Source organism: Periplaneta americana, chromosome 6 (genome assembly GCF_040183065.1).
Source record: "Periplaneta americana isolate PAMFEO1 chromosome 6, P.americana_PAMFEO1_priV1, whole genome shotgun sequence".
NCBI classification, from domain to species: Eukaryota; Metazoa; Arthropoda; class Insecta; order Blattodea; family Blattidae; genus Periplaneta; species Periplaneta americana.
Window position 1 is genome coordinate 82,516,403 of NC_091122.1, and position 27,571 is coordinate 82,543,973.

The following is a 27,571-nucleotide window of genomic DNA, read 5'->3' on the forward strand; positions in this document are numbered from 1 at the left end:
TATCGTATATTACCTATCTAATATATTAGTGACTAAGAAAAATGATTAAATATCTAGAAGTAAGTAGCTGATTTGCAAATATAAAGCGGAACAAATCAGTAACAATTTCGAAACATTTGCAGTGAGCTAGGATACTCAGTTTACTGCATTGCACTCTACGCAGTAAGAAAATGTTTAAGGAGTTTGTTTTTGAACACTGTTAAATTCCGACATTAGCTGGTCTCTGATGTTACTGGGTAGAGTATTCTATTCCACAAGTGCTATAGCGAGATTGTGTATGATGATGAATACGATGATGTCTTGTGTGTTGGTATGTCTAGTATGCGGCTATTTTGAGTGCGTGTGAAGAGATTGTGATACGATATTTTGTATTTACTGTAAATAATACGTATATTATGTGTAACCTATTAAAGGCGAGAATAAATAATATTTTTTCAGAAGTCTATTTACGTATAATGCGTTGGGTGGCCACTAGTTCAATTTGAATTTTCGAGATGTCACAATTTTACTCTCTTACTAATATTGAAAAAGGACAGGATTTTCTAATGTGCATATTCTCAAAGTACGCTTCGTAATATCCCATTACATTTTTTTTTTTTTTTCAGATTTAGCAGCCTTTCTCAGAGGAGTGTCAAAATGAGTTCATCTGCACTCCATTAGACGCAATAAAGTTCAACTTCTTCATTAGCAGGTGTCTATAAATTTTCATTCCAAAACCGGGAAAGCTATAGGGAGAAACAAATGGTTTATTACTCACATTTCGCGTTAAAATTTTCAGCACATCAGTACATCTGATAATAATAAAAACTCGAACATTTCATTACTTCATTCGATGAAACTTTCGAGACAGGCACTAAGGGAGAAATATCTTATGGAGATGAGGGAATATGACGTGAAATAAAGAGTAAACGATCTGTGGTGGAAGGGAATCGAGAGTCATAACATTTGAAAATTAACAATATATACTCTTCCGAAAATGTTAAATGCAATAAATGCATTGAGGTATACTTATATACAGATTCGGGAGTGCATAGTGAAATAGGGTCTCATCAATTAAAAAAAAGAAGATCAATGAAACGGTAAACCTCAGAATATATAAAATAGTTACCAATAATAATGACAGATATAGAATTATAGATATACCAGATAGAGATAGCAAAGCAGTCAAAATCTTTTTAATATAAACCTCTAATGAATGACTAAATTAATTATTTAATTACGAAACTGGCTCGAAATTGCGTAGTTATATGCTTATTTAAAATTGGAAATATAAATCTGTGAATGGCAGGATATCTCAGAAAATATTAAACTTCTCGATTAATATGGAAGAGAAATAAAGACAGATTAGGATATGAAATTAATTTTTAAGACTATTTCAGTTTTACTACGCCATATTACTTTTGGTCAATAAAACGATACGAAAGGACGTGTTTCAACCGATCATGGCTGTTTATCGCTACAATTTTACCACTTCCCTAGCATTTGTTTGCTTTTTCACTCCCTATTACCTGTTTCTTTGTTTGCCAACATTTCAAACCGCAAATTCTTTACGGCACTATAAAACATGCTATGCGATCGTCATTTGTTTATCGCATAGATAGTCAACTGTAAATGGCGGCTCCGTTGAAACGATTTGGTGAAGATGACATTAGTGAAATAGAATTTTAGTAAATCAATTAACATTTTATTGTATTAGAGTGCTTTATTTCTTCTAATCTTTATGTACTTTCTTCTAATCGTGTAATAGTCAATTAAATCTCAATCGAATTTTGATTTTTTTTTTGGATAAATCAAAACCTCTAGTGAGATTACGGTTGATAAAAAATGGCCTTAAATTGCAAGTGAGTTGTTAAGGACATAGAAGTACATTGAATAAGAGTAATGAATGAATAACCGAGGTAAAAGAGAATACCAAAAGAAGAACAATAACAAGTTTACACAAGCTTTATACATTGATAGACCAAGAAGAAATAGTGACGCAGAATTAGGCTCAAAAATCCTGGTATGAGTAAATAATAATCAAATGGATTTAACAGCAGTATCAGTATAATTATACCTAAGGGATGTTAAAATAACAGGCACTATAAAATTTAATGTAGTTGTGCTAAGAAAAATATGTCAAGGACAGGACAGATTTGTCATCGAAAAAAAATGTACGAGTGAATGAATCGTTGAGCAATTTAATAAATTAATGAATTAATTAATGTAATTAATTCCCTTCATGAACACTTTCCTAATACAGATCACTACTGAAATAGTATCAACTAGTAAGTTAATTATGTCGTGAAACACATTTGTGACTTGAGTTTTTTACAACTTTGCACCGCTATAACCATTAAAATAAAGTCAATGTTAATACACTAATCTCTAAAAAAAAAAAAAGGTACAAAACATGCAAACGTAATTTTCTTTAATATTGTACGTACTACTCATTTAATAGGATGTTTCGTAGTTTTCATTTACAAGAAAATAATTATCGGTCTAATTAGGATAGCTCTTATTTGTAAGCTAGCCTATGTGTGTTTTATGTTCCGATAACTTGTAGCTGTATGCACAGTGTTGAGGAAATTAAGTGAATATTATGTAATGTATGTCTCTAAACAGTCCGTTCCATGGTAATGCCTCTGGTCACATGACACGTGTAACATAACGTATACGTAAGTAATGAGTACTAATTACTCATTATTGCTGACTCAGAAAAGCATCTTTATTCTGTGATTGCCACTTTATTTTACAGACTCAACTGAAATCACAAGGAAAAAATCATATAAATCTATTACGCGAATTATTTATACCTAGGCATAATACTGAATCTCGTTGAATTTAATATGAATATTTTATCTTGTATTGCAATATCTCTCTCCTCCAAATACTACAAAATATTACAACACATGTTTCAAATTAAGTCGATATTGTTAGAACATATTTTAACAAACAAACGTTTATTCTATATACTATGTTATGTTGATGATATGAAATTAATAGAAGATAATCGTCTGAAATGTGTATGGTATATTGTACTTTCATCGATATTTTCTATTGAAATATAATATTTACTATTTAATATTTTTCGTAAAGGTAAAATAAATATTCCTAAGTTCGAGAGAAAACAAGTTCGACATCCTATAGTTCGACTGCTTACATAGGAGAATTACACGCTCCCCTATACGGGCACGGAAGTGGGTTTGCCAGTTAATTGGGAATTGGTTTTGTATCTTGTAGTGATACTTTTGTTAGAGAAAAACAGAATATTTTATTGATTAGAACATCCATATTTAATCACTGATTTTAAATTAATGAACTCTTCTTCTTCTATTTGAGAATTGTGCCGTTTCTGAGACGGAACTGTCGAAACCCACTGTGGTACTAGAAGCGCATACACAAGTCTCGGGGCGGGCAGGAAATGCAAGTACAGTATTATATTCGTTGATGGATAACCAATAAGAAAGTGTATTGATTTCACCTGCTGCATCCACTATCCTTACTGGACTGAAATTTTAATTCTGTTCAGTCGAACTTAAGAGAGTCCACTGTATTTGAAAGTTAATAAAATTGAAAAATAAATGCCATATAAAATAATCATACTTTTAACTCTATTCCGCAATAACTAAGATGAAACAAAAATATGTAATTTGCTCAAATCGTAATTTGGTTAAAATTTATTACAAAATTATATTTTGGTTCTTAAATTTAGGATCTCTACTTAGCTTATTATAAATAAAGCATAGGTATACAGGCTACACTGAAGATAGTCTAAATCCGACCAAGGCCTATTCATTGTTTAAAATGTTTGTTTAAATATGATAAGCAAATAATACTTTTACAAGGCTGTCCTCTATATCCAGGGCTAGACTATCTTAAATCTTTTCGAAGCTTAATTTTTTTTGGGTAAATATCTATTTACTTTATGAAGTTAGAAATAGATATTGAATAGCTAATATGGACAAAAGTAACATGTTGAAACTCTCAAGCCTGCAAGATAGACAGTGTTATGAAAGTAGGGTGTATTTCTGAAAGCTTTACCGAGTAAACATTCAAATTCCTATAGGGTAAACATTGGTAATTTCGTGATAATTTCATGAAAACTAATTAAAAATGCAAATGTGTAAATATATCCTTACTCCGATTTTTTCATCTAAAAGACGATAACTTGCTGTACAAATCTGGAGACATAAAAGATTGGACACGTTCTTGAATATGTGTCAAAAACCACTTTTACAACTTAAGCTCAAAGGTTGGTTATTTCGTGATAACCTTGGTAATTTCGTGATATTGCATTGATAATTTCGTGAGAGGTATAAGAATTGTGGAAAAATTCATTAAAGTCAAATGAAATTCTCATTTATTGTTACAAGACTTCAAACATAGTAATTCCGTCTAATATTCATAACAAGAAAACATGGAAATACATATCAACACATAACAAGAATGAAATCAAAGTAAAAATTGAAATTTAAAAGGGATCTTCTTTGCCCTGAAAGGGTGAACACTTTTATTACGGACTTTACTATAGCCTATATTACTAGGGTAACTCCAAAAGTAATGCATGACGTTTGTTTAAAAATTATATTTTTATCCTACAGCTTTGCTATTTTTACAGAATGTAGATGCATCCTTTAGGAACAAAATGTCACTTTTCTACATAATTACCGTCCCTTTCAACTGCCTTACGTAACCTAGGAACGAGGACCTGTAGACCAGCACGGTAAAAGTCTCGACCAACACGTCTGAGCCACTCTTTAGCAGCGTGCACAAGGGAGTCATCTTCTAACCTCGTTCCGCGAAGGAATCCTTCAGTTTACCAAAGAGATGGTAATCGCACGGTGCCAGTTCAGGACTGTAAGGCGGGTGTTTCAGTGTTGTCTACCCGAATTTTCTGATCTGGTCTGTGGTCTTGGGACTGATATATGGCTGTGCGTTGTCGTGCAATAGCAGAACATCCTGCTTCTCCCGATGTCGTCGAATACGACTCAGTCTAACTTGCAGTTTCTTGAGAGTTCCAACATACCCGTCAGAATTAATGGTGGTTCCGTGTGGCATGATGTCCATAAGCAAGAGTCCTTCTGAATCGAAAACACAGTAGCCATAACGTTTCCTGCCGAAGGTGTACTTTTTAATTTCTATTTCTTTGGTGAATTTGCATGATGCCACTTCATTGTCTGCCTCTGTCTCCGGTCCAAAATGGTGGAGCCATGTTCCATCTTCTGTCACAATTCTTGCAAGTAAGTCATCTAGCACTTATCATTGATACTTAGCATGGTAACAAATCAAACAGACGCTACACTGAACACATTGCGTCTCCGTTTTCTTTTTTGTTATCACATCTTGTCTTCAGATATCTAAAATTCCTATTGTAATAAAATTTTTAAAATAGTATAAAATGTAACACTTAATGCTCAACAAAATTTCGCCTCAAACAGCTAAGATTTCTATCAGTAAAGCTAAGCCTATATGGCGACTACAGATGTATCTAAAATTCCAAAAACATTTCCTAAAATTTCATGAAGATATAATAAATCTTTGTACCAAATATCATATGCTTACCTTTAGTAATAAGCCTGTAATATAATTACAAACATCCACAAAATTTGTACACCTGAGAAGTCGACGGAAACTTGCTCTCTCCAAACATATAAGCTCACTGAAGCAACTACAATAGTCACACAAAGCTTAGCTGTATGTTTCTGGAAACTGGACAACATATGCAATCCCTTGGCGGAAATTTGGATCCCGTAACACCATTGGTTAGTTCACAAAAGAGCAAAGAAAAAGTATTACGAAATAACACTGCCACGAAATTACCAATATTTACCCTATATTTAATTATATGCGAAATAAATTATTTGCGATTATGTTCCCACATTTCTTTTTTCTTGCGCTAGTTAATAATGGTGATGGTGAAATTCATAATACAAATAATACAATGGCAATAATAATAATAATAATAATAATAATAATAATAATAATAATAATAATAATAATAATAATAACTAGTCAATGCACATTGAAAAACAAGTCAGTAAACAAAAATTCGCTTCTTTATTTGTCCACTTCAGTAGGATGAGATACTTTGCTCTACACCTGCCATTGGGTAGATATAAATATAAGTTCTTACATGGTAGACGTAGTTCAAAGAACGGTTCTGTTAACATATCCATATTTCTAAAATTATTCCTTTCAATTAATTATTATAGGAACATACTGCTTACGCTGTAGTTTCTAATTTACTTGAACTGGTATTAATAGACCAACTTTATTATTATTATTATTATTATTATTATTATTATTATTATTATTATTATTATTATTATTATTATTAGGACGTTATTCCTTCAGTATTATTAAATAAATCGAGTATTGAGTTTTTTGTCCCGCGCCATGGCGTCGTGGTCTAAGGCATCTTGCCTAGGACTCGCGTTACGGAATGCGCGCTGATTCGAGCCCTCATGGACGAAGAAATTTTCTCATGAAATTTCGGCCAGTGTATGGGACCGATGCCCGCCCAGCATCGTGATGCACTTGGCGAGATACGATAGGTAGCGAAATCCGGTTACGAAAGCCAGCTATAACTGCTGGGGGGTCATCATAGTGCTAACCACACGATATCTCTATTCTGGTTAGATGATCGTCCACCTCTGCTTCGGCATGTGAACGTGAGACCAGCAGCCGGCTGGTCGGTCTGGGCCCTTCAAGGACTGTGGCGACAGGGATTATTAGCATTGAGTTTCTCATGGCTCTTTCCGAGCTTATTCAACCTCCCATCAGATACGGAAATCGTGGCGTGGTTCGGTGAACTCTAAGACAACACAGAAGACCACGTTAACACAGACATTCGTCCATGTCATCAGTGGAAACTTAACACACGATCGTGACTTTCACTCAGCGTAAAGGATGCGTGATTAGCTTTTGCTTATGTCACTGTCAAAACATGCAGAACTCATCACTAATTTAGGTCAAATTGTGTACATATGAACATACCAAAATATATCAGGCTAACTGATGGTAAAATAAGCTGCATATTTTCATTTACATGAAAATATGGAACTAAGTTCTTTGGCTTCTTATAGACTATGATAGCAATAAATAGTTATAGCTTTGGAAGTAGTCCTAATACATGCAAATTTTAATCTATTCGTCTTTAAAACTTTCCATTCGAGATGTAGTGTTATAGATGGCGTTTAATGTTACAAGTGAAACATATTTGAATAGTCTGAAATAATCTCTGTTTCGTTTAGTGCTATTCTATTAGTTTCCCTTCACGGAAGCCACGGAGTGGGGCCGCTCGTGTGGACCCATTGTATTATCCTGGATGGAATGGTGTGCATGCCGCAAATTTTAACCGTTAATACGTTATTGATAGAATTGCTATTAAGGTAATTGTCAGCAGTGACAACGACTTTTAGGCTAGTATTCATATTCGACACTTCAGACTGAAGTGTTCTTTGGAAGATGCAAAGTGTCACTTTTTCGTTGCACAGTCGACACTTTGGTGCAAAGGAACACTTTGAATGAAAGTGTACATCCGACCACACTTAGGACCGAAAGTGTCACTTTTTAGAAAAATGGCGGACGTCTTGGAAGTTGTCGAGTTGTTAGAACGTGCGAAGAAGTGGCAGAATTAGTGGACAATATACGAAAGCGCTACATTAGAGATAAAGACAATCCCATGGAATTTTATAACAATATAGAATTTAAAAAACGGTTCCGATTTGATCAAGAAACTGTTACTAAGATTGCTCATCTTTTAGAGGACTGCTTGACAAAATTGAGTAATAGAGGTTTGCCAGTGCCTCCAATACTCGTAATACAGTTATTGACTGCATTAAGATTCTATGCTACATGTAGACTATATCATACATTCACTATAATATTATAGTTTAGCTATATCTGCAGTAGCATTCGTATATTTATAACCTGAATTCGACGAAGTGAAATGTAGGTAGATATGCTTACTGTATATAACCTATTTTTTTATTATTGAAAATATTTTTTTAACTTAAATAACATTAAACTAACTTCAATCTAATGTAGACCTGACTATCTTAAATTAGCATTGAGAGACCTCACGTGCCTGCTTTCTAAGCAGATTGCATAATTATATATAGTTCAAAAGGATTTTGATTTTTGTTGACTACCGGTACCAGTATTTTGAGATAAGATTTATCTTAATGTTCATATAATCATTATTGTTTTGATAATATATATATATATTTTTTTTCATACCAGTAAGCAATACATCTGATAAGGCTGCTTCTGCTGAGATAGTATCTCTAGTTCATGTGCAGTCATAACCTCACATGGAAAGAGATCTCATACCATTAGCCTGTTTTGTTTTGCATTGTAGAAAAATTTGGCATTCCAAATACTCCTGAAGAGCAGGCAATAATGGAAACAAGAGAAAAAACTAATAATATAATAGTAATAATAATAATAATAATAATTACAATAATAATAATAATAATAATAATAATAATAGTAGTAGTAGTAGTAGTAGTAGTAGTAGTAGTAGTAGTAGTAGTAGTAGTAGTAGTAGTAGTAGTACCTAGTACCTAACCTAACGATATAAATCAATGAAACAAATATGTACAAAACCTAACCTAACTATATAAACCAATAGAAGATACGTACAAACTCTAATCTAACTATATAACTTAAATCAGTGGAACGGATGTATAGTCTACAAAACTTAATTTAACTATATAAGTAAATGAAAAAGATGTGTACGAAACCTAATCTAACTATATAAATAAATGGATCAGCTATGTACTGTACAAAACTCAACCTAACTTTAGCTTATATCTATAAAAATTCCACTAGCAGTATCACTATTTAATAAAATAGTATAACATATCTCAACTCACTGAAATAATCTAAACTATCAACAAAAAATACCAAAAACTGAAATAAAACACTTTATGTTTTCTTTCTCGTGCAATCAAAATTAGCCTCTCAACTCATATCACAAGGGTTATAATCTGTGGGGGTTATAAATTAATTTGTTATTGTTTGTTCACTTGTTTTGAAAGGCATTATGGGACTTCTGTTACCAACCAAATTGTAACTCTACACTTTGCTGATGTAAAGTGACACTTCTTCAATCGTCCCTGAATACCACTAATATGAAAGAGCCACTTTCATCAAAAGTGTCACTTTGCAAAGTGGTGATATAAAGTGTGGACTATGAATACTAGGCTTAATGTCGATGAACAAGGAGGAACACTGCACTGGCTCGTGCCGTGCGCGTCTTGTCCGTTCTCACGCTCGGCTTTAAAACATGCCTTATACTCTCTAAAACGTTGAGAATTGGTTTTAGACACACCAATCGATTCGTTTCGATGTCCTCTATCATCCTGATGCCCTTTTATCAATTTATTTTTTTTGAGCGACAATATTCAACATTTTGAAATTCTGTCTTCAAATTTCAATTTACACTTGCACCATTCGCTTGCTTTATATTACAAAGTACAGCAGTTTATTATGACTTACAGAACTCTTCATTCCCTTTCAAATGACATTGCTTTACATTGCTGCACTGTGATGAAACCTTAAGCGGATGCGATTTTTATGTTAGCTAGTGCATAATTATGTCCACTACACGATGGTATGTGTCACTTAGTTCTAGATTGTATAGTTTCTGAGACATAAGCGTTGATCAAGGTGTGTCGAAAAGTGTCGCTTATGCGTGGAGTTCTATGTTGTATAACTTTCTTCATTCTCCTGTAACTTCAGCCCTCTTAGCCCCAAATATTTTCCTAAGCACCTTATTCTCAAACACCCTTAGCCTCTGTTACTATCTCAAAGTGAGAGTAGGAAGTTTTACAACCATACAGAACAACCGGTAATGTAACTGTTTTCCAAATTCTAACTTTCGGTTTTTTTGAGAGCAGACTGAATAACAAAAGCTTCTCTACCGAATAATAACAGTAAAATTAGATTATGTAACGAAATATTGAGGCAACTTATAAATATTATCGCAGCTTTAGTAAACATAAGTAAGTAAATTATTCAACAGTGATACAAGTAAAATATGTACAATACTGTCGTAGCGAGAGAAAAAAGTAGGAACAATTACTTAACAATATTTATCATTTGTTATGTTATAGGCTACTAACAACTTTCTAGTGTCAAAAAAAAACTAAGTGATAAATTACCTACCGGTAGTTGACTAGTTTCGACTCCTTGTTAGTCATCCTCAGAACTAGTGAGATCTTTGCTTCTTCCGGTTTCTTCAGTTGTTTAATGCGTTTGTGTGTGTTATGTGGTACATAATGCAAAGTAATACAAAATGTTAAAAGTGTATAATCAAGATTCATAATAAATTTAATATTGTATATTGAATAATTTACCTATTTATTGCCTCTGACTGAAGTTCTGGCTGATATGTAGATCTATTATCAGACAGTACATCTCACTTGACGATATGTGTCAGAGGAAAAACAATTGTTTGTATACTATACATCTGAAGTCTGATTAGTGTAACATGTAGCTAATCGGCTATGTATGCAATGGTGGGAAAAGGAACTTACCATTCTACTCTATTATCTCCTGACCTAGTTGCCTCATAAGTGGTGCCTTGTTTCATTTGTGAAGTTGAGATCTGTCTTCGGACAGTTGACTAAACAACAACATACCTACTTATGTTTCTCGCCACGATAATATTGTACAGTTATTTCTATCAGACTAATGGCCGGTTTGTCCAAGTATTGTTAGAACACTTAACGACTTTTAAACCTTCAACAGTTTGTTAAATACAGTTTTTCCATTTGTTCAACACCAGTTCGGCTTAACAGATTCTTAACCGTTTGTTAACTTTAAATGTAGGATTTCGGGCCGTTAACTCATTTAACAAACAGTTAAACATGGCGGATAACACCACAGCTGTTCAGACAAAAGTTGTGAAAATAACATGTTATGTTTCTCTTTGAGGAATGTTTACAGTAGGTCTAAGGGCCGGTTTCACCAAGCTTCAGTAAATCTGTCCAAATGAAACATTAGCTAGTACTGAACATTAAAATATTTACACGAGTACGTTTATATGTGCGCTCTCCCCCTAGAGCTCAAGCCGAGCAGCTATACGTGCCTCGTCGCGCTAGTTACGTCATGACTCTTCGCTGGAGTAGTCAGTAGTGAGTTGGATTATCATCTCAGCGACCCGTGTTCGATTCTCGGCGATAACTTTTTTTTATTAACGTAACTAATTTTTATACATGTTACCTTTCATCATTTTTTTAATTTTGTGTACTGGAACGAATTATTTCGCAACTCTGGCTCCACTAGGAGAATTTAAAAAACTCTTGGGAGATCAATTTTCTTCCCGAAATAAAACAAAGATAAACAAACAAATTAAAGAAAAATAAAATAAATACACATGTGGATCTAATACTTCATCCACATGCCACCGGCGTCTATCACTGCCTGGCATTTTCGGGGCATTGAGTCCACCAGATCGCGGAAATAGTTCTGGTCCTTAGCCAAATCTTTCCAGGTAGCCAGAACTTGATCCCAGAACTGATCTGGATTGTGAGGTGGGATGTCTCGATATTTGTCGATCCTCCTCTTTTTCATGCTTTTCCGTGAACCGTCTTTGAACGTTTATGGCGGTGTGCGCGGAGTGATTATCCTGCTGGAAAATTAAATTTCCATCGGAAAGAAAACGATTATAAATTCCAAGAATCCAGCTCTTTCGCTTCTGTTTTAAACCAGTGCAAACATATCTTATCGCTAGCTATAATATATTTCTAATAAATGAAAGTTAATATACCAATTAAAGTTTTGTTATGTTTGAATGCATATTATGTATTAATTTACTAATATTTCTTAGGTACCGGTATGTAGTTATAATAATCACTTTCATGTCTTAAAATAAAACTCAGTTGTATGCTACTTAGTTGACTAGTTTCAGCTTTGTCTCAGCCGTTTTTATGATATTCTAACCTATGATCAGTTTCTTATAAAATTTTGAGTACCGATACCACGATCTTCGTGACGCGGTATCTTTTGTGAATTTTTATGTCATTCAAATTTTCGAAATGATCGGTTTTAAAATGGTTAATATTATCTCCATTTGACTCTTAATTTTCGAGCAGTTCCAGATATAACAATTCTGCGTCGAAACGTTCCGCATTTTATATTGCAACTAATGAATAATTAAAAATTTAAAGACGGAAATTTCTATTACTAAATTTAATGATAGTTTTACTGGTTCGTTAGGCTAAAGATGCTTGGTGAGGTATAAAAATGATTTAATGAACCAGTAAATAAATTAACGAATCATTAAAACCTTAATGAAGCTTTGTGAAACCGGCCATAAGACTGGTAATATATAATTTAAAAGAATTTTGGAATATTAATATAGGGAAGATAATCTTTATAAGTCAACTGATTATCATACTGACGCTTATTTCGATGCTGAGCTATTATCCATTTAATGTTGAGGAAATGTGCGATCTCAACGTGGCAAGAAATTGAAGTCAGATTTGAATATCCTACAAACAGAAATAGGCTACTTGTTCCAATTCACCAGCTACTATTAACTCTAGATTCTATGTTACTGGCTCTTCAACTATAGCCGATGTCAATAATACTTCAAAATCCGCAGTGAGTAAATAATAAAATGTTTCAGCAGCAATTGCTTCTTTAGGACGAAATTACATATAATTTATATATGGACCTGAATTAGAGAATTTCATATGATACGGAATTCTCCTCGGGGTTTTGTGTACAGTTGACTACACACATTCGTGTAATTATTGTCACCTGGTGGTCATAATGCTGAGATTTTTCTAAACAGAAATTCATATTTAGCATTATAAAATATAACCCTACTTATAATAGGCCTAATTATTATTATTCAATAGTAGTCAATGCAACTTTCATTTATCAACTCTCTGTACTGTATGAATCATGGCTACTGTAACAGGTTACGATTTTACACATGTTTCATGACTTACTCTACAGTACAGAATTTAAATAATAATATCAGCCAATAAGAAGTTGTCTTATATATGCAAAATCATTACCAACTGCTGTTGAGTAGTTAGAATAGTATTAACAACAGTTAAAGTTAAGTGTTGGTTATTTTAAACAAAATTATGTTGGAAAAATGGAAAACATCTTAACAAAACGTTTAAAATAAACCAGCTGTTAATATAACATTTGTTAAGCCAAATTAAACATTACTTGGAAAAACTGGCCATAAGATTTGTAAATTAGACCTATGTTTCCACAAGGCTGTTTATTTCAGAAAAGGTCCACTTGCAATGAAAATAATTAACAACAAAGAATCAAAATAAGTTATTCAAATAAATTACTTTTAATTGTACGATAATTGACAAGTTTTATTTTTCCGTGTTTTGCGTCTGTAATTGCAGCATTGTGTCATCTGACACGGTGATGGAGCACATTTTGAAAATCCATAGTGCATAAATAACAGAAAAGTTTAAGAATTGTCTTTTTTTTTAACGTTGTAAATTGCTACCCAAGAATTATTGGATTTAGTAGAACATAAGAGCAATTAATAGTAATATACGTTACAAGAGCGGTATTTTGACGTTTTCATGGCCGAGTAAAAGATTGAAAAAGCGAAACGTAGTTGAGCTTTTTTAATTTCCGAGAACATGAAAACAAACATACCGCTCGTGTATCGTACATTATTTTGTGCGAAGATCGTTTATTACATACCTGAAAGACGAATTTCTAATTGGTTGCAATGAAACCTCCATGTTGGTTTCTGTTTAATGACGGCAACTTCGGAAAACCAAAATATCTTTCTTTAACATTGTTGCTGTAAAATGTCTTCTGTGTTTACTATACTCCAGCAGGCCGTGATATACGTCTGTCTTTTTTTTCCCCCAGTCTATAAATGCGAACTTAAAACAAACGGTAAGGTTATGTAATGATTTATTTTTCATTTTAATATTTTAACAATATTATTTATATAACATATTGCATTAATAACATCGGCATCTGTAATCTTGTTGATTTTTTCACGGCTTCCTTAATGTTACTTGTATCAGGAATGCAATAAGTTTCGTGGAGTAGTAGACTTTACTTAATTTTTGCAAATATTTAAAAACAATAATTAACATTGCAATTTAGGTGAAATTGCAGTGGTAAGTTTCCAATTTATAATTATTACTATGTTAAACGTCTCTAAAAATAATATGTTAAAAGCCTAAAGCAGCAAAATGAATGTCGCGCTTAAGCGGTAAGAAGAGGGAAATTGTTATGTGTGTTACGTTGGGAATACTGAATGTGGTATTTCACACTTACCGCGTATTGGTTCTGTGCGGAAAACAAACAAATACGCACGATCTCGCATAAAATAATATAAATGAGATTTGTTTAGAACATTGCAGAATATAGTGTTCTAAGCAAAAAAATATATTAATACTGAAAGATTAAATTATGCCTACTGTACATTCATGTAGCACGTATGGGCGAATCCAGAAATGCATATAGAGTATTAGTTGGGAGGCCGGACGGAATAAGACCTTTGGGGAGGCCGAGACGTAGATGGTAAAATAATATTAAAATGGATTTGAGGGAGGTGGGATATGATGGTAGGGACTGGATTAATCTTGCTCAGGATAGGGACCGATGGCGGGCTTATGTGAGGGCGATAATGAACCTCCGGGTTACTTAAAAGCCATAAGTACGTACGTACATTTTTATCATTTATTTTTAAACAGATTTTGGCAAGGCAGTGAAAAAGTCTTTAAAATGATTTTAATATCAAAATGTCTCGAGATCTCAGTAGGTTTAAAGAGTTTGTAAACATTTAGTATTCTGATAGAAATTTGTGACCTGAAACTGAGGCTGAACATGAACACACACGTACATTTTAGTTGGTAATTCTCAACTAAGAGCTACCTCGGATTTTTTTTTAAATATTCCATCTAACAGCTCCTACATTATTTGCTGAAAATCCTTCAAGTAACAGCTCCTGCAGGATTTGCTGGCATTATTCAAGTAAGAGCTACTATAGGGTTTGTTGACAATCCTTCAACTAAGAGCCCCTACAGGATACTTTGACAACCCTTCAACTAAAAGCTCCTACAGGGATTTATTAACAACGCTTCAACTAACAACTTAGAGTTTTCAATGTTTTTAATTTTGCTGAGAATCCATCCGCTGACACCTGTGGTTGGACTTTTGTTGAGAATTCTTCAGCTCACACATATGGTTGAACTTACCATGATTTATATCTTTTTATAGTTACGACATGCATTACAATGACATCCTTTTAATGAGAATCCGTCATCGACATCTATGGTTAGGGTTACCAGAATTTATTGCAATCATTATATCATTATCATATTCGAATTCTTGTTTATTTTAAAAAATTCTCCTTAACCTGCATAAAAATTATGGATTTAGGTATTAGTCATTTAACTGCATTGTAATTGTCTCGCCTATAACTGACAATGATCATGATTATAATACATGATTATTCATTATCGTAACATAAACATAATTATTATCGACAACATTCTCATAAACAAATTGTAGCTATGAGGAAACCATTAACCTCGTTTCGACCTCTCGTCAGAAGCCCTCTTAGTTTCCTTTTTGGTCTTTTCTGTTTTAACTTCCTTTGTCATTAATTAATATTCACGCAAAAAATTTGCCATAATTTGTGTTGTAAAGATGCTAAATAGGTCGAGCAGCCTAATTGAAGGTATTGTAGTATACTCAGCACGTGCCTTTTCTGTGTTGTTATGAATGTGATAGGTGAAATTCTTATTGTATTCTCATCAAATAAATTAGTTGAAGTATCAAGTAAACCCCCTTTGAAATAGTTTTCTTACGACTTAAATTGCGGAAGGGACTGAATAGCACAGGTAGATGGGTCATATGGGTCGCGCATTGTGCAGGTATTAAAACACCTGTAGTTGCTCTACAGCACGCGGCAGAGGTCCTCGTCCTGTTTGGGAAAGGTATATACAGTACAGCAGTAAAATGTTGATTGGTTGGTTGGTTGACTGTTTGGCTGGTTTATTTAAATTTCTAATTTAGAATCACCGGCCATTTTAGGTAATCATACATGCCGGATGCCCTCTCCAGCCATTCTAGTACATAGAAGTAACAATGTATTATATACAGTGATTAATTAGAAAACATATTATTAATCGCCAAAAGGTCTCGTACTGTCACTGGGTGTCAAGTTGGCATCCTCATATTTCTCACATGTTCCAGTTCCAGTCTAACTAAGCCACTGATTATATATTAATATATACACATGTAACTGTTTCTGACATAAGTACCGGTAGGTTTGTGGGTGAGTGATTAAGTTTAATTTGGGCTATTAGTTGGCTTGTTGTTGGTTAGGATAGGAGTGATATTTGAAATTGAAGTATTGGAGGGGGGCAGAACTCTGCAAAAAATTCCGAGAGAACTTCAGTTGTTGTTTCTCAAAAATTTCCTCACATATTTTACAGCAAATAATATAGTCTGATTTTTCTTATAATAAATACCCAAGGAAATGCCTTAACCCAAGATGATTCGAAACTACGGTCCTTAAGAACTACTTTTTCCTTTCACTGCTTTGCTGACCCTGTGTTGATGATGCACATGAGCTATTAGTTTCACTGTCTCCAATAAAATCCAATTTATCACGTTGTTCCCGTTCATTGCAGTTTGATTCTGGACAGTTTTTTTAATTAAGAATTTATCCATTTTCATTAGTTATAACGCAATCGCGAAACACTTAACAAGCAGACATCTACAACGAAGATAATATATTATACGACTTTTATATTAATTGTGATTAAAGATTAGACTTATATATTCATAGTAAACGTATACTTTTTGAAGTCGATACAACACTGCATTCTCCAAATAATAATTTAAATGATTTAAACCAAGATGTGACTGTTTATGAAGAGGGAAGTGAATGGTTTCAGGCTAATGAATTCAAATTTAATACTAATCAAACTCAGATTGTTCGTTTACTTTAAGACAGACGGTACTTCACGAGTCTCAGTGTCTTGTTTAATTACTTTGTATAAAACTGGATTTCAAATATTAATTTTGTACGTGCTTGACTATCTGGGTGATTTATTTGTTAAGATATTTAAAGCTTGGTATCCAAGAAATTTCTTAAGAATCCTTATTATGCAGTTTTAATAGCATATTGATATATGCTATTTATATTTTAATAGTAATATAGATAAGATCCTTACATTTCAAAATTTTAAATATTGAAATTGTAGTGAAATTTTGCTAATAAAATTGGCTTAAATTATTAAAATTTTGTGACAAGTTTCATTTTGAGTATCGGTATTCCTAGACCACCGTATCTGGAGTAAGACCGTGATGACTTAGAGGAGGATCGGGAGGTAAGTGGCTTGAGGTCAGGAAATGGAAGCGTTTTTATGAATGGTTTAAGGACCAATAGCAGGAGAGAAAAGGGTAGCATGATCTACCGTAGTTTTACGAGATACCGTATTACATAACTAATATTCATATATCTTCCATTGGAAATGTGGCTGATATGTATAGTAAAATCTACGAATTTCGTGACTTCACTTGCGAAAAGTAGAATGACCATTTCATTCAATGTTTCCACATCAAGTTCAACTTCCAGTAATTCTGTAGCATTGTAGAACTTCTTGAAGATATCAGACAATGAAATCATCAAATAATATAAGATGAATGCTTTTCGTTTCATTAAAAGATAACCTCCCTTCATAAAAACCACTCCATTAAAGGTCAGTGCATATTGGTAATCTAAAAATAAGGTTCTTCACAAATCTCATATTGTACTGACAATTTTCGAAGTATTCAATTGCGGATGTAGAAAATGAAATAAGTGCTTTCACATTGAATGCATTTTTTGACTGCATGTTATCTTCGCGTGCTACTACAGTGTCTAGATCAGTAAATAGACTAGGAAATAATATGTGAATAAAGAAATGAATTCTTTTCTCAATAAAAATTGTAATATAGGAATATGTTATATGAATTACTGAATAAATAATATATTACATGAATGAATAAATAGATAAGGGCGCAAATAATCAGAGTAACTGACGCGCCGTTTTTAAATCCCATTATCTGTCTACGAATAAATATATGAGTGAATAAATAATGGAATGCCTAAGTAAATAACGTATAATGTATGGCTAAATGAATGAATGATTGAATTAATGAGGCGATTTAAAGTGATAAATAAGTAAATATGGAAACAAGAAAGTAAATAAATTTAAAAATATATACAAAATATTTAAATTAAAGTAATCAAATAAATAAACTATTTCTACAATATGCGAAATTTAATGATAAATAACAAAGTGAAAAACATAACTTTATTATATCATTTATTAATCTGACTTGAAGTAATTTATAATTATTAATTTCAATCTTTTCCACATTAGTCTACATTTAGGGAATCTACGCATATTGATTATATCTTGAATACAATATAATGTTGCTTTTGTGCAATGGAAGAAAATCTTTGAATGAAAACATACAGCTTGCACAACAGGCCTACTGGATATGCCAATCTTATCGTATTACAAACTTAGCCAAGATTGACAGGTACAGCTCGGCTGGAATGTGATGCCTATTCAACACCAGGGCATAAGATCTAGAACACAAAACTTATGTCATATCTGAGACGTCTTTATTTTCCGCTCCGTAGCGTTGTCTTATATCTAGTTCGACTTTATCATGAAAACAGCAAGAGGAAACGACATTGTTACCGCAAACATCGTGCATATAAGCTTCTGGAGATAATTTAGAAGTTAAGACAAACATTTACAAATGTACAGCCTCAATTATTTAAGTTTTGGTTCAAAATGTTAATATAAATACACATTAGTGACTTCACATCTGACGAGCATGTTTGAAGAAAATGAACGCAATATCAGGGATTCGGGTTAAAATTTCGATGAATTAAAATAACATTTCCGAACAAAGGTGATGTTGGAATAGGTTTCATCAAGGAGTGCAAGTCTATTTATATGTAGACTCATTTAACTGATTGTGCAATTTTATTAATATCCCCCATTAGGAATATTTAGCCAGTAATGTAACATCAGACCAAACGTAACCAAAAATGTATCTCACTAGCCACTTAAGCTCAAAACACAGTAATAGGTTATTATACTGAAACATACTTAAATTACTGTCAAATAAATATATAAGTAAATAAATAAATAAATAAATAAATAAATAAATAAATAAATAAATAAATAAATAAATAAATAAATAAATAAATAAATAAATATTTACTAACCACAACTTAGAAGCGATTAGCCAATTTCGGAATTGAAACATACAAGCATCAGGCTGTTGGTGTTCAATTACCGGGGTCCATCCCAATTCCACGCTTCCCTGTGCTGACTGAATTTTCTCAGTGGTTTGATATATATATATATATATATATATATATATATATATATATATATTAATAATTTTAAAGGAATTTTCATTACTACAACAATGAAATAAAACACCTAAATAGTCTGTAAACACTCGTCATATTTCATAGTTTTATTACAATTTGATATAGGCCTTTATACTCGATAAAGCCTATATATATATATATATAGGCTTTATCGAGTATAAAGGCCTATATCAAATTGTAATAAAACTATGAAATATGACGAGTGTTTACAGACTATTTAGGTGTTTTATTTCATTGTTGTAGTAATGAAAATTCCTTTAAAATTATTAATAATGAGTTTTCAAACCTTCAATATTGATTGTAGATATCCTTCTTCTTTGCAGCCTTTTCCGGTGTCGTTAAATATGTTTCTTTTTCTTTGTGTCTCTTTTGATCCCTTTCTCCTTTGGACTGAAACAAAAGAGCTGCGTTGTGTAATTTTAGCTACTCTTTTAAGATTTTCCTCTTCAGAATCCCTCTCCCGTACAGTGAAACATAACAAGACTTATAAATTACATAGGTACCGGTATATAATTATCACCAAGTCCTCTCTATAGAAAATGAATATTCCGCGTTTGTTTTAGAATATTCTTCCACTAATTTTTATTTCCAAAAAAGCTATTGTTCCCAATTTTTTAGTGTTTTATTCATTGAAATGTACGTCCAATTGTCTCTTTATTTTTGTATTGTATTGTAAGGATATATAAGTGTAATCATTCTATTCATATACAAATTTTCGTTTCTCTGTTCTTCTGAATCATTTCACATTACTCAGAAATATTTATTCCTGTCTGCTAAATTTTTGTAGATCAAGCCTTTTCCCTTTCAATAATTATCTTCAAAATTATGAGATTTGCAGTCCAATTTATTTTGAGCATTTGTGTTATATTTATAGCACGTTCATACCGTAATAAATTTTAATTATTTCTATTTTCTGTTCTCTTATTATTGTTCCGTAGATAATTCGCATATGTAGTACGCTACTTATGGCGGATTGCTTCAATCTCGGTTACGACTTTACCGCCGTAAAATTAATAACTTACCATCATTAAGTAGAATTTCTGTTACACCAAACTCGTTTAAGGGTTTTGGACAGTTAACCAGGTTTAAAAGTTTACCGGTCATTGGCGAGCGTTTAACAAGCTAACAGCATCATTGCAAAAGCCTTTAAATACTGTCATCAGCCGAACTCTTATTTTTTCTGCATCCAGACTGCGCGATATGTAGATATCACGGCCTCCTAGATTGTCGATGCATTGTCGATTGCATGCATGTGCATCCAGAAGCCGTGATCAGAATAATCGTCGATATGGATTTAGAACCTCATCTTTTGTATTTGAAATATCTGGAACACCAAGACAGAAGAGTGAGAGATAGGGGCGATCCCTTTCAAGATTTAGACGAATCTGAATTTCAAAAAAGGTTTCGATTACGAAAAGATACTGTGACTTCGCTATTAGGATTAATAGGTGAAAGACTTGAGTTTCCTACCCAGAGAAACAGACCTATTCTCCGAGAAATCGCGTTCTAACCACTCTTCGATTTTATGCAACGGGATCCTTCTTTCAAGTGATAGGCGACGTTAGTAATGTTGACAAAGCAACTGTGTGCCGCATAATACATCAAGTGTCAGATGCTATTGCATCATTAGCACCAAGATTTATCAAACTCCCTCTCACACAAGGAGAACAAAGGGAAGTCATGGAAGGTTTTTTTAGAATTAGTGGGTTTCCAGGGGTATTAGGTGCCCTCGATTGCACTCATATAAGAATCCAGTCTCCTGGAGGAGAAAATGGGGAACTGTATAGGAATAGGAAAGGATATTTTTCACTAAATGTACAAACGGTTTCTGATTGTAATCTGTTAATCAGAGACATAGTAGCAAGATGGCCAGGCTCCACTCACGACAGCACCATATTCCATGAATCTCGTCTGAGGGCCCGTCTGGAAACAAGGGAAATAGCAAATGGGTATCTTCTAGGAGATGGAGGTTATCCATGCAAGTCCTACCTCCTTACTCCCCTCCAGAATCCAGGCACACGAGCAGAGCAGCGTTATAATACTGCTCACAAAGCTACTCATAACACTGTTGAAAGACAGTATGGTGTCTGGAAACGACGATTTCCTGTCTTATCTATGGGCCTTCGCTGCCATTTACAAAATATGTCAAACATTATAGTGGCAACAGCTGTGCTGCACAACATTGCCATTGCAGCTCGGGAAAACTTACCTCCTGAAGACCCTGAGGTTAATCGTATTCTGCTGTTGATTCGCCAGCAAGATGAAATTCCCTTACAAGGCAACCTTAGAGGCAATCAACAGATACCTGCTGTGCATCTAAACTACAGAGATGATGATAATCCTGGACAAACTACTAGAAGGGCTGTAATCAACAGACATTTTATGTAAAGGTAAGGTGAACTGTCTTTATTCAAACTATTTGAAATGATCATGAACATTATTAATTTGCATTGTTAGCTTTCCAGTATTTTAATTTTTCCCTTGCCACCTCCTTCTTAATTTTTACTAACTCTAATTTTTCTTTTCTGATTTCCATTAATATCTTATGTTCTTCTTTCTTCAGCTGGTATTCCTGATTCAGAAGGTCACACTGCGTTTCTGCGGCATTTGTAATAGAATCTCTAGCAGAAACCTTCCTCTTTCCGCTTTCTGTGACGGTCTCCACGGAACGACGCTGCAAGGAATAGAAGTATTGGTGTTGGAAAAGGAACTGTACTGTGATCCTTATGAGAACTTTACATGTTACATCTATTAATCTTATTTTAATACATATTGCATAACATAATATAATCCAAATACTGTAGGTTAATCTGTGTAAGAGGTATTTAAACTTGAAACACTATCACTTCAAATTTGAGTATTGAACTCCAACATAAAATAAAACTGTTCAACTAAGAACTATTACCTTTCTGTTAAGTGGTGTAGAAGTGATTGGCTCAGAGGTCGTGTTGTCGCCTCCATCATGCTCAACAATCAGAGGCATACAGAACTCTCCCTAAAATACAAATGTTTAACTTATTCCATGAATAAAATTATAGTTCAATAACAAACGTGATATGGTGAATATTTATTGTTACCACAGCCCTGTAACTCAAAACCACAAGATAGCTCCAGTACATTTGTTTATACTCATTCGCAATGTTACAAAATAGCAAAGTTTTTATATATGTGTTTGCTTTCAATCATGCCTTTTATTAAATAAAATAATAAAGGGTAACTGTGCACTTACTTCAACTATTACATTACTCACATTAACAATGTCTTCTAAAACTACTATTGGGGAAGGCGTCCTTCGTAGTGTCGGTTCAGTAGTGCCTGTCGTTGATGAAGTGGAGTTCATACCCTGGGAAGTGATAGGTTCTGAAAATTGAAATAATTATTCAAAATAAGTCCAAAATTATGTTATAAACCTATAAATATGTTACGCAAAAGGAAGACATACACCAGTTAGTTTCAGTACTCAGCATAGTTCTAGCCACCAGTGTAGCTCACATTGCTGAGGCATTTGCCTCCCGATCTGGAGCTGTGCTCAGGCGTGGGTTCAATTCCCGCTTGGGCTGATTACCTGGTTAGGTTTTTTCCGAGGTTTCCCCAACCATAAGGCAATGTCAGGTAATATATGGCGAATCCTCACCCTCATCTCGTCAGATACCACCTCACTATCACCAATTCAATCGACGCTAATTAACCAAGTAGTTGATACAGTATCGATAAAAACTAACTAAAAGAAAGCATAATTCCGTATGTACTAGGTATATTATAAAGTTTACTGAATAACACAGTGAATTGGGTTCAATAATTGAAAGTCTAGGCTGGAGTATATACTGCCATAGTCCTGTGATGTTAGTTGGATAGTGAGGATTTCCCTGATTCAAGCTAAGTAGTGAAAGTAGTTAAAATTATGTTTACTCTTTGCTTAAGCTCTGTGTAACATTGCACCGGGACATCATTTTGTTTCTACTAACATTTCTAATATTAACCTGCCTAAAATTTTGGATTAACGGTTGAGAACAGAAAGGCTGTTTGTTACTCCTTCGAAGATCAGAGTTTGATGTTACTAGTATAAAATACAAACAAGTCACTTTACTATGTATAGGAAGGAAGAAAAGTAGTGCATCCATTTACGTAAAGTGGAAAGTACAACGATTTTGAGTTTGATAATTTTCGTTGGGACTTTATTTAATCAAAATACAGTACTTTACTCACTAACTGAACTATCCAGGCGGACCTATACATAATACAATGTATAGTACACTGTCTATAGCACATTAGCATACAATATGGAGAGTGCATTTAAACTGAAAAATTTTCGATACAGGCTGCAGATGTTTTGTGCATATTATGGAAAACTTTTCTAAGAATATTTTCTGAAATTTTATGTATTTTTTTCTTGCATGTAATTCTTTAATTCTTCTACAATTGTAGGATGTTTAGCATACATATGTGTTTTACAGTAACTCCAAAAGAAATAATGCAAAGCACTCAAATCAGCTTACGTAAGGAGCCATAATCCTGCGCATATTGAAATAGTTCTGTACCTACTCTATAACAGAGCAGTACCTTACATACTGTAAATTCAATCTTCACTTCTGCTTGATCCGCACAGATAAATTTACCCAGACATGCTATCTACTGTCCGCCCAAGTGGTTATGTCGCAGGATCGTGGGAAGGGGCGGGGATCACGTGAAAGTTACTTACAGTGAGGACATTTCATTTAAATTATTTTAAACACTTTATAACATTACGTACAAGTCCAATTCCTAACAGCAAATGTTTTCAGAAAAGAACTAAGACAGCCCAGCATAAACGGGTGGGGAAACCGGAAAGCGACATAACCAAATGGAGTACCTATGCGAAAATATCATCCAATAATGAATGCACTTTATTCACTGGAAAATAAGACCATGGAACGTGCTATATTCACTCAGTCAGTACTTTATACCGTGACCTTAAGACGACTTTGAATGCATATGTGGCCTTGGTTCTGGGTGGAAGACGGGTAGAAGTATACTAGTAGAAGGAGTGAGAGGGAAGTACATTAAAAAACTCAGGTACAATAAAAATTGAATTAAAAATAAAATGATGTCCCTGCACATTGCTTGCGCTCATAATATAGTTGTATGAATAAACATGCTCTGCATGATTAGTGTGCATTTCATTACCTCCAAATGCTGCATCAGAATCGTAAGTGGCCTTGACAGGAACAGTTGGTTTTATGATATCTAGAATACGTTCACCGATTTCATCTAATTTCGACGGGCCGCCAATTCCTCCACCTGTTTTATATTTTTCCAATTTATCATTAGCGGAATCCCTCCTCGCTTTCCGCTTCAAGTTTTCATAAGCAGTTTTCAAGTTCACATAGGTCCTCTGTGTAACCCCTGTGAAGTAAAAATACAACGTTAATATACAGTTAGGCCAATATATAAGGGATGATAAATTTTTGTCACTTTCATAACTATACAATTGTGGGTTTGAGTTTCTCTAATAAACTCCTTTATCTCAAAGGGAAATACCGTGTCTACATAGTAATTTCAGTATACGGATACCGCACTGATAACAATTATCTTAAAATACACAAAAAGACACTTTTCAGTGCCAGTAATTTATTTTGTGTGTGCGCAAAATTGTAATTTTGAAGTAAAGGAAAATGAAGGTATCCGTGTTCTGATATGTATCCAAACCCAGCACCTGATTACATGACTAAAAAGTAGGTAGACCTACAGCTGTGATTTCGACTACCTGTAGGCATAAAATATACATTATACTCTGTGTAGTGACGAAGCATCCTCTAACTCTAAGGTTATAACATCAGTTCTTCAATCCTACAGGAATATAAATACGTACATACAAATAAATATAAATGAATAACTTACCAGGAAGATGGCCGAATTCATCAGCAATTAACCTCCAAGTAGCGTCTTTTTCTTTCAAAGAAACGCCGTCCGTCTTCTTATTTTCTATTATGTGCTTATATTTCTGAATAAGCTCAATAAGCATTTCCACTTCGTATTTATTGAAATTTCGAGCTCTTACTCTAGTTCCTTCCATATTCGACATGAATTGTAATAAACGGAAGAGCTAGAATTGTTTGTTTGCACAAATTCGGCAGACGACAGAATAACGCATTCAATCACTGCCACCTGAATACTACGTTTCAATTCCTGCGAATACGAATAACAGCAAGATAATCGCCCGCCAAGTAACTAAGGTAAAGAAATCATTGTAAGTAATAGTGCAACAGATTTCCTCCTTAAACGTGATAATTATATTACTACGGTTAGCTATTAAAGCATTTTAAACGAGATTGAAGCAACCGGGCATTAGAGATTTTACTAATCTACCCTTCTGATCGTTTCGTTTTGTATTACGATTAAACCTTTATATTTCTATGAAATATTATTTTATGGCTAAATTTTTCTAAGAGTTATTGGTTTTTCAATACCGGATACCACTGAGGTCTCCACTATAACTTCGCACTGTATATGTGTGCGTGCAAGCCTGACTGACACACGAATTCGAACCACATGCTTTAGAGGCCGAATTTCACTATCACATTTATAAAAAAAAAAAAGAAAAGATACGTGCTGAATACACCACAACACCCTATTTATTATCTTTACAACACAAATTATGGCAAAACGAGTGGAAACAGTGACACTTGTTATGCAAAATGGAACCACTACACTGTTCTTCGAGAAGCTTTGACTACATAACAAATTATGAACCATTAAAGGAAATAGGCCTACTTGAAGAAGTAGGTAATATTATAATTTTTATAAAATTTTGACCTTTGAATTCGAAAACCTTGCCAAAATTATGTAAAGAACTATATAGTCAGCATACGTACCATAGTTACTTTTGAATGCAAAGTTCGTTGGTTGTCAATAGGAAAAATACTGCATCGATTTTTGAGCTATGCGATGAAGTATGACTATTTCTGAGTGATTATAATATTTTAATGTGATTAGTTGAACAACTTGGCTTGGTTTTTATAGTAGTCTGTTTGTGCATACTTGAACAATCTCAATACAAGTCTTCACAGAAGTGACACGAATATACTGTATTCCTCATTGAAAATAAGATAAAGGCAGCAATCAAATATATTATAAAATTAAGACTAGCCTATGGAATGGTATGCTGAAGGTTGCACGCTTAGTAACTTCCCAATTTCAATATCGGGGTCAGTTTTCGAGCCCACCAAAAGTTAAACATATTTTATCATCACTGAGCATCTGAATGATTTAGCGACTAGTTTCAGAGGTTATTCCGTGTATAAAATCATGGAAATTCATGGATAAGAAATCCTTTTGAACATAGTATGGTACATTAAAAATAAAATTCTATTTCAAGAGGAGAAAGATTAACTTGTTGACGTGTTGTATAATGGTTCATTGAAAATGTTTTCCAAACAATGTATATTTGACCATTTTTGCGTAAATGTATTTCATGATTATAAGAAACGAGGTGAAAAATGTTTTTAAATATTTATTTCCATTGTGTTCCACATACAGTATCTTTGTGAGCAAACTTATCCAATAAGTTTTATCAGAAGAACAAACATAGAAATTCCCTCAATTTTAGTCCTGATTTAAAGTTCAATGTATGAAATTTAGAACTTGATGTAGAAGGAATTGTTCGAAAAAAGGGGCTTGGTTTCTCTCATTATATTTAAATGAAAATGTTGCTAGATATGTCCTATATATAGATTATTTATTGATTTGCTATAAATTAGTTCGGTATTTACTCGTTATAAAATGTAACATGAATATGTCTACATATTATTTGAATCGTTCAGCATTAAGAACTTATATGGGTGTGACATCTGGAAATGATGTAAACATAGTTACAGAGACTACTTCCAGGGAGCAACGCAAGCACGCAACGATCATTCCTCTTTTCCGCAAAAACTGCCTTCGTGAGATCAAAATCACCCCCTCACAGTCGAATGAAATTATTGAATCATGAATTTAATTAATGACGCATACAATTTGCTGTTAATTTCAAAGGGATTGTTTCAATAATAATAATAATAATAATAATAATAATAATAATAATAATAATAATAATACTTACTTACTTACTTACTTACTGGCTTTTAAGAAACCCGGAGGTTCATTGCCGCCCTCACATAAGCCCGCCATTGGTCCCTATCCTGA

At 33.5% G+C, this 27,571-nt stretch overlaps 1 protein-coding gene and 1 long non-coding RNA gene across 5 annotated transcripts in view; both read left to right on the plus strand.

The window, feature by feature from the left end:
* LOC138701464 (uncharacterized) overlaps positions 1 to 27,571 on the plus strand; it is a 1,004,334-nt gene that overhangs the window by 473,738 nt on the left and 503,025 nt on the right. The window lies entirely within an intron of this gene.
* Positions 20,916 to 22,766, plus strand: LOC138702210 (putative nuclease HARBI1). The gene is made up of 2 exons (XM_069829808.1): positions 20,916 to 21,801; positions 21,975 to 22,766. Exon 1 carries the CDS (start codon positions 21,092 to 21,094, stop codon positions 21,797 to 21,799), a length of 708 nt encoding a protein of 235 aa, XP_069685909.1. The 5' UTR covers positions 20,916 to 21,091; the 3' UTR covers positions 21,800 to 21,801; positions 21,975 to 22,766.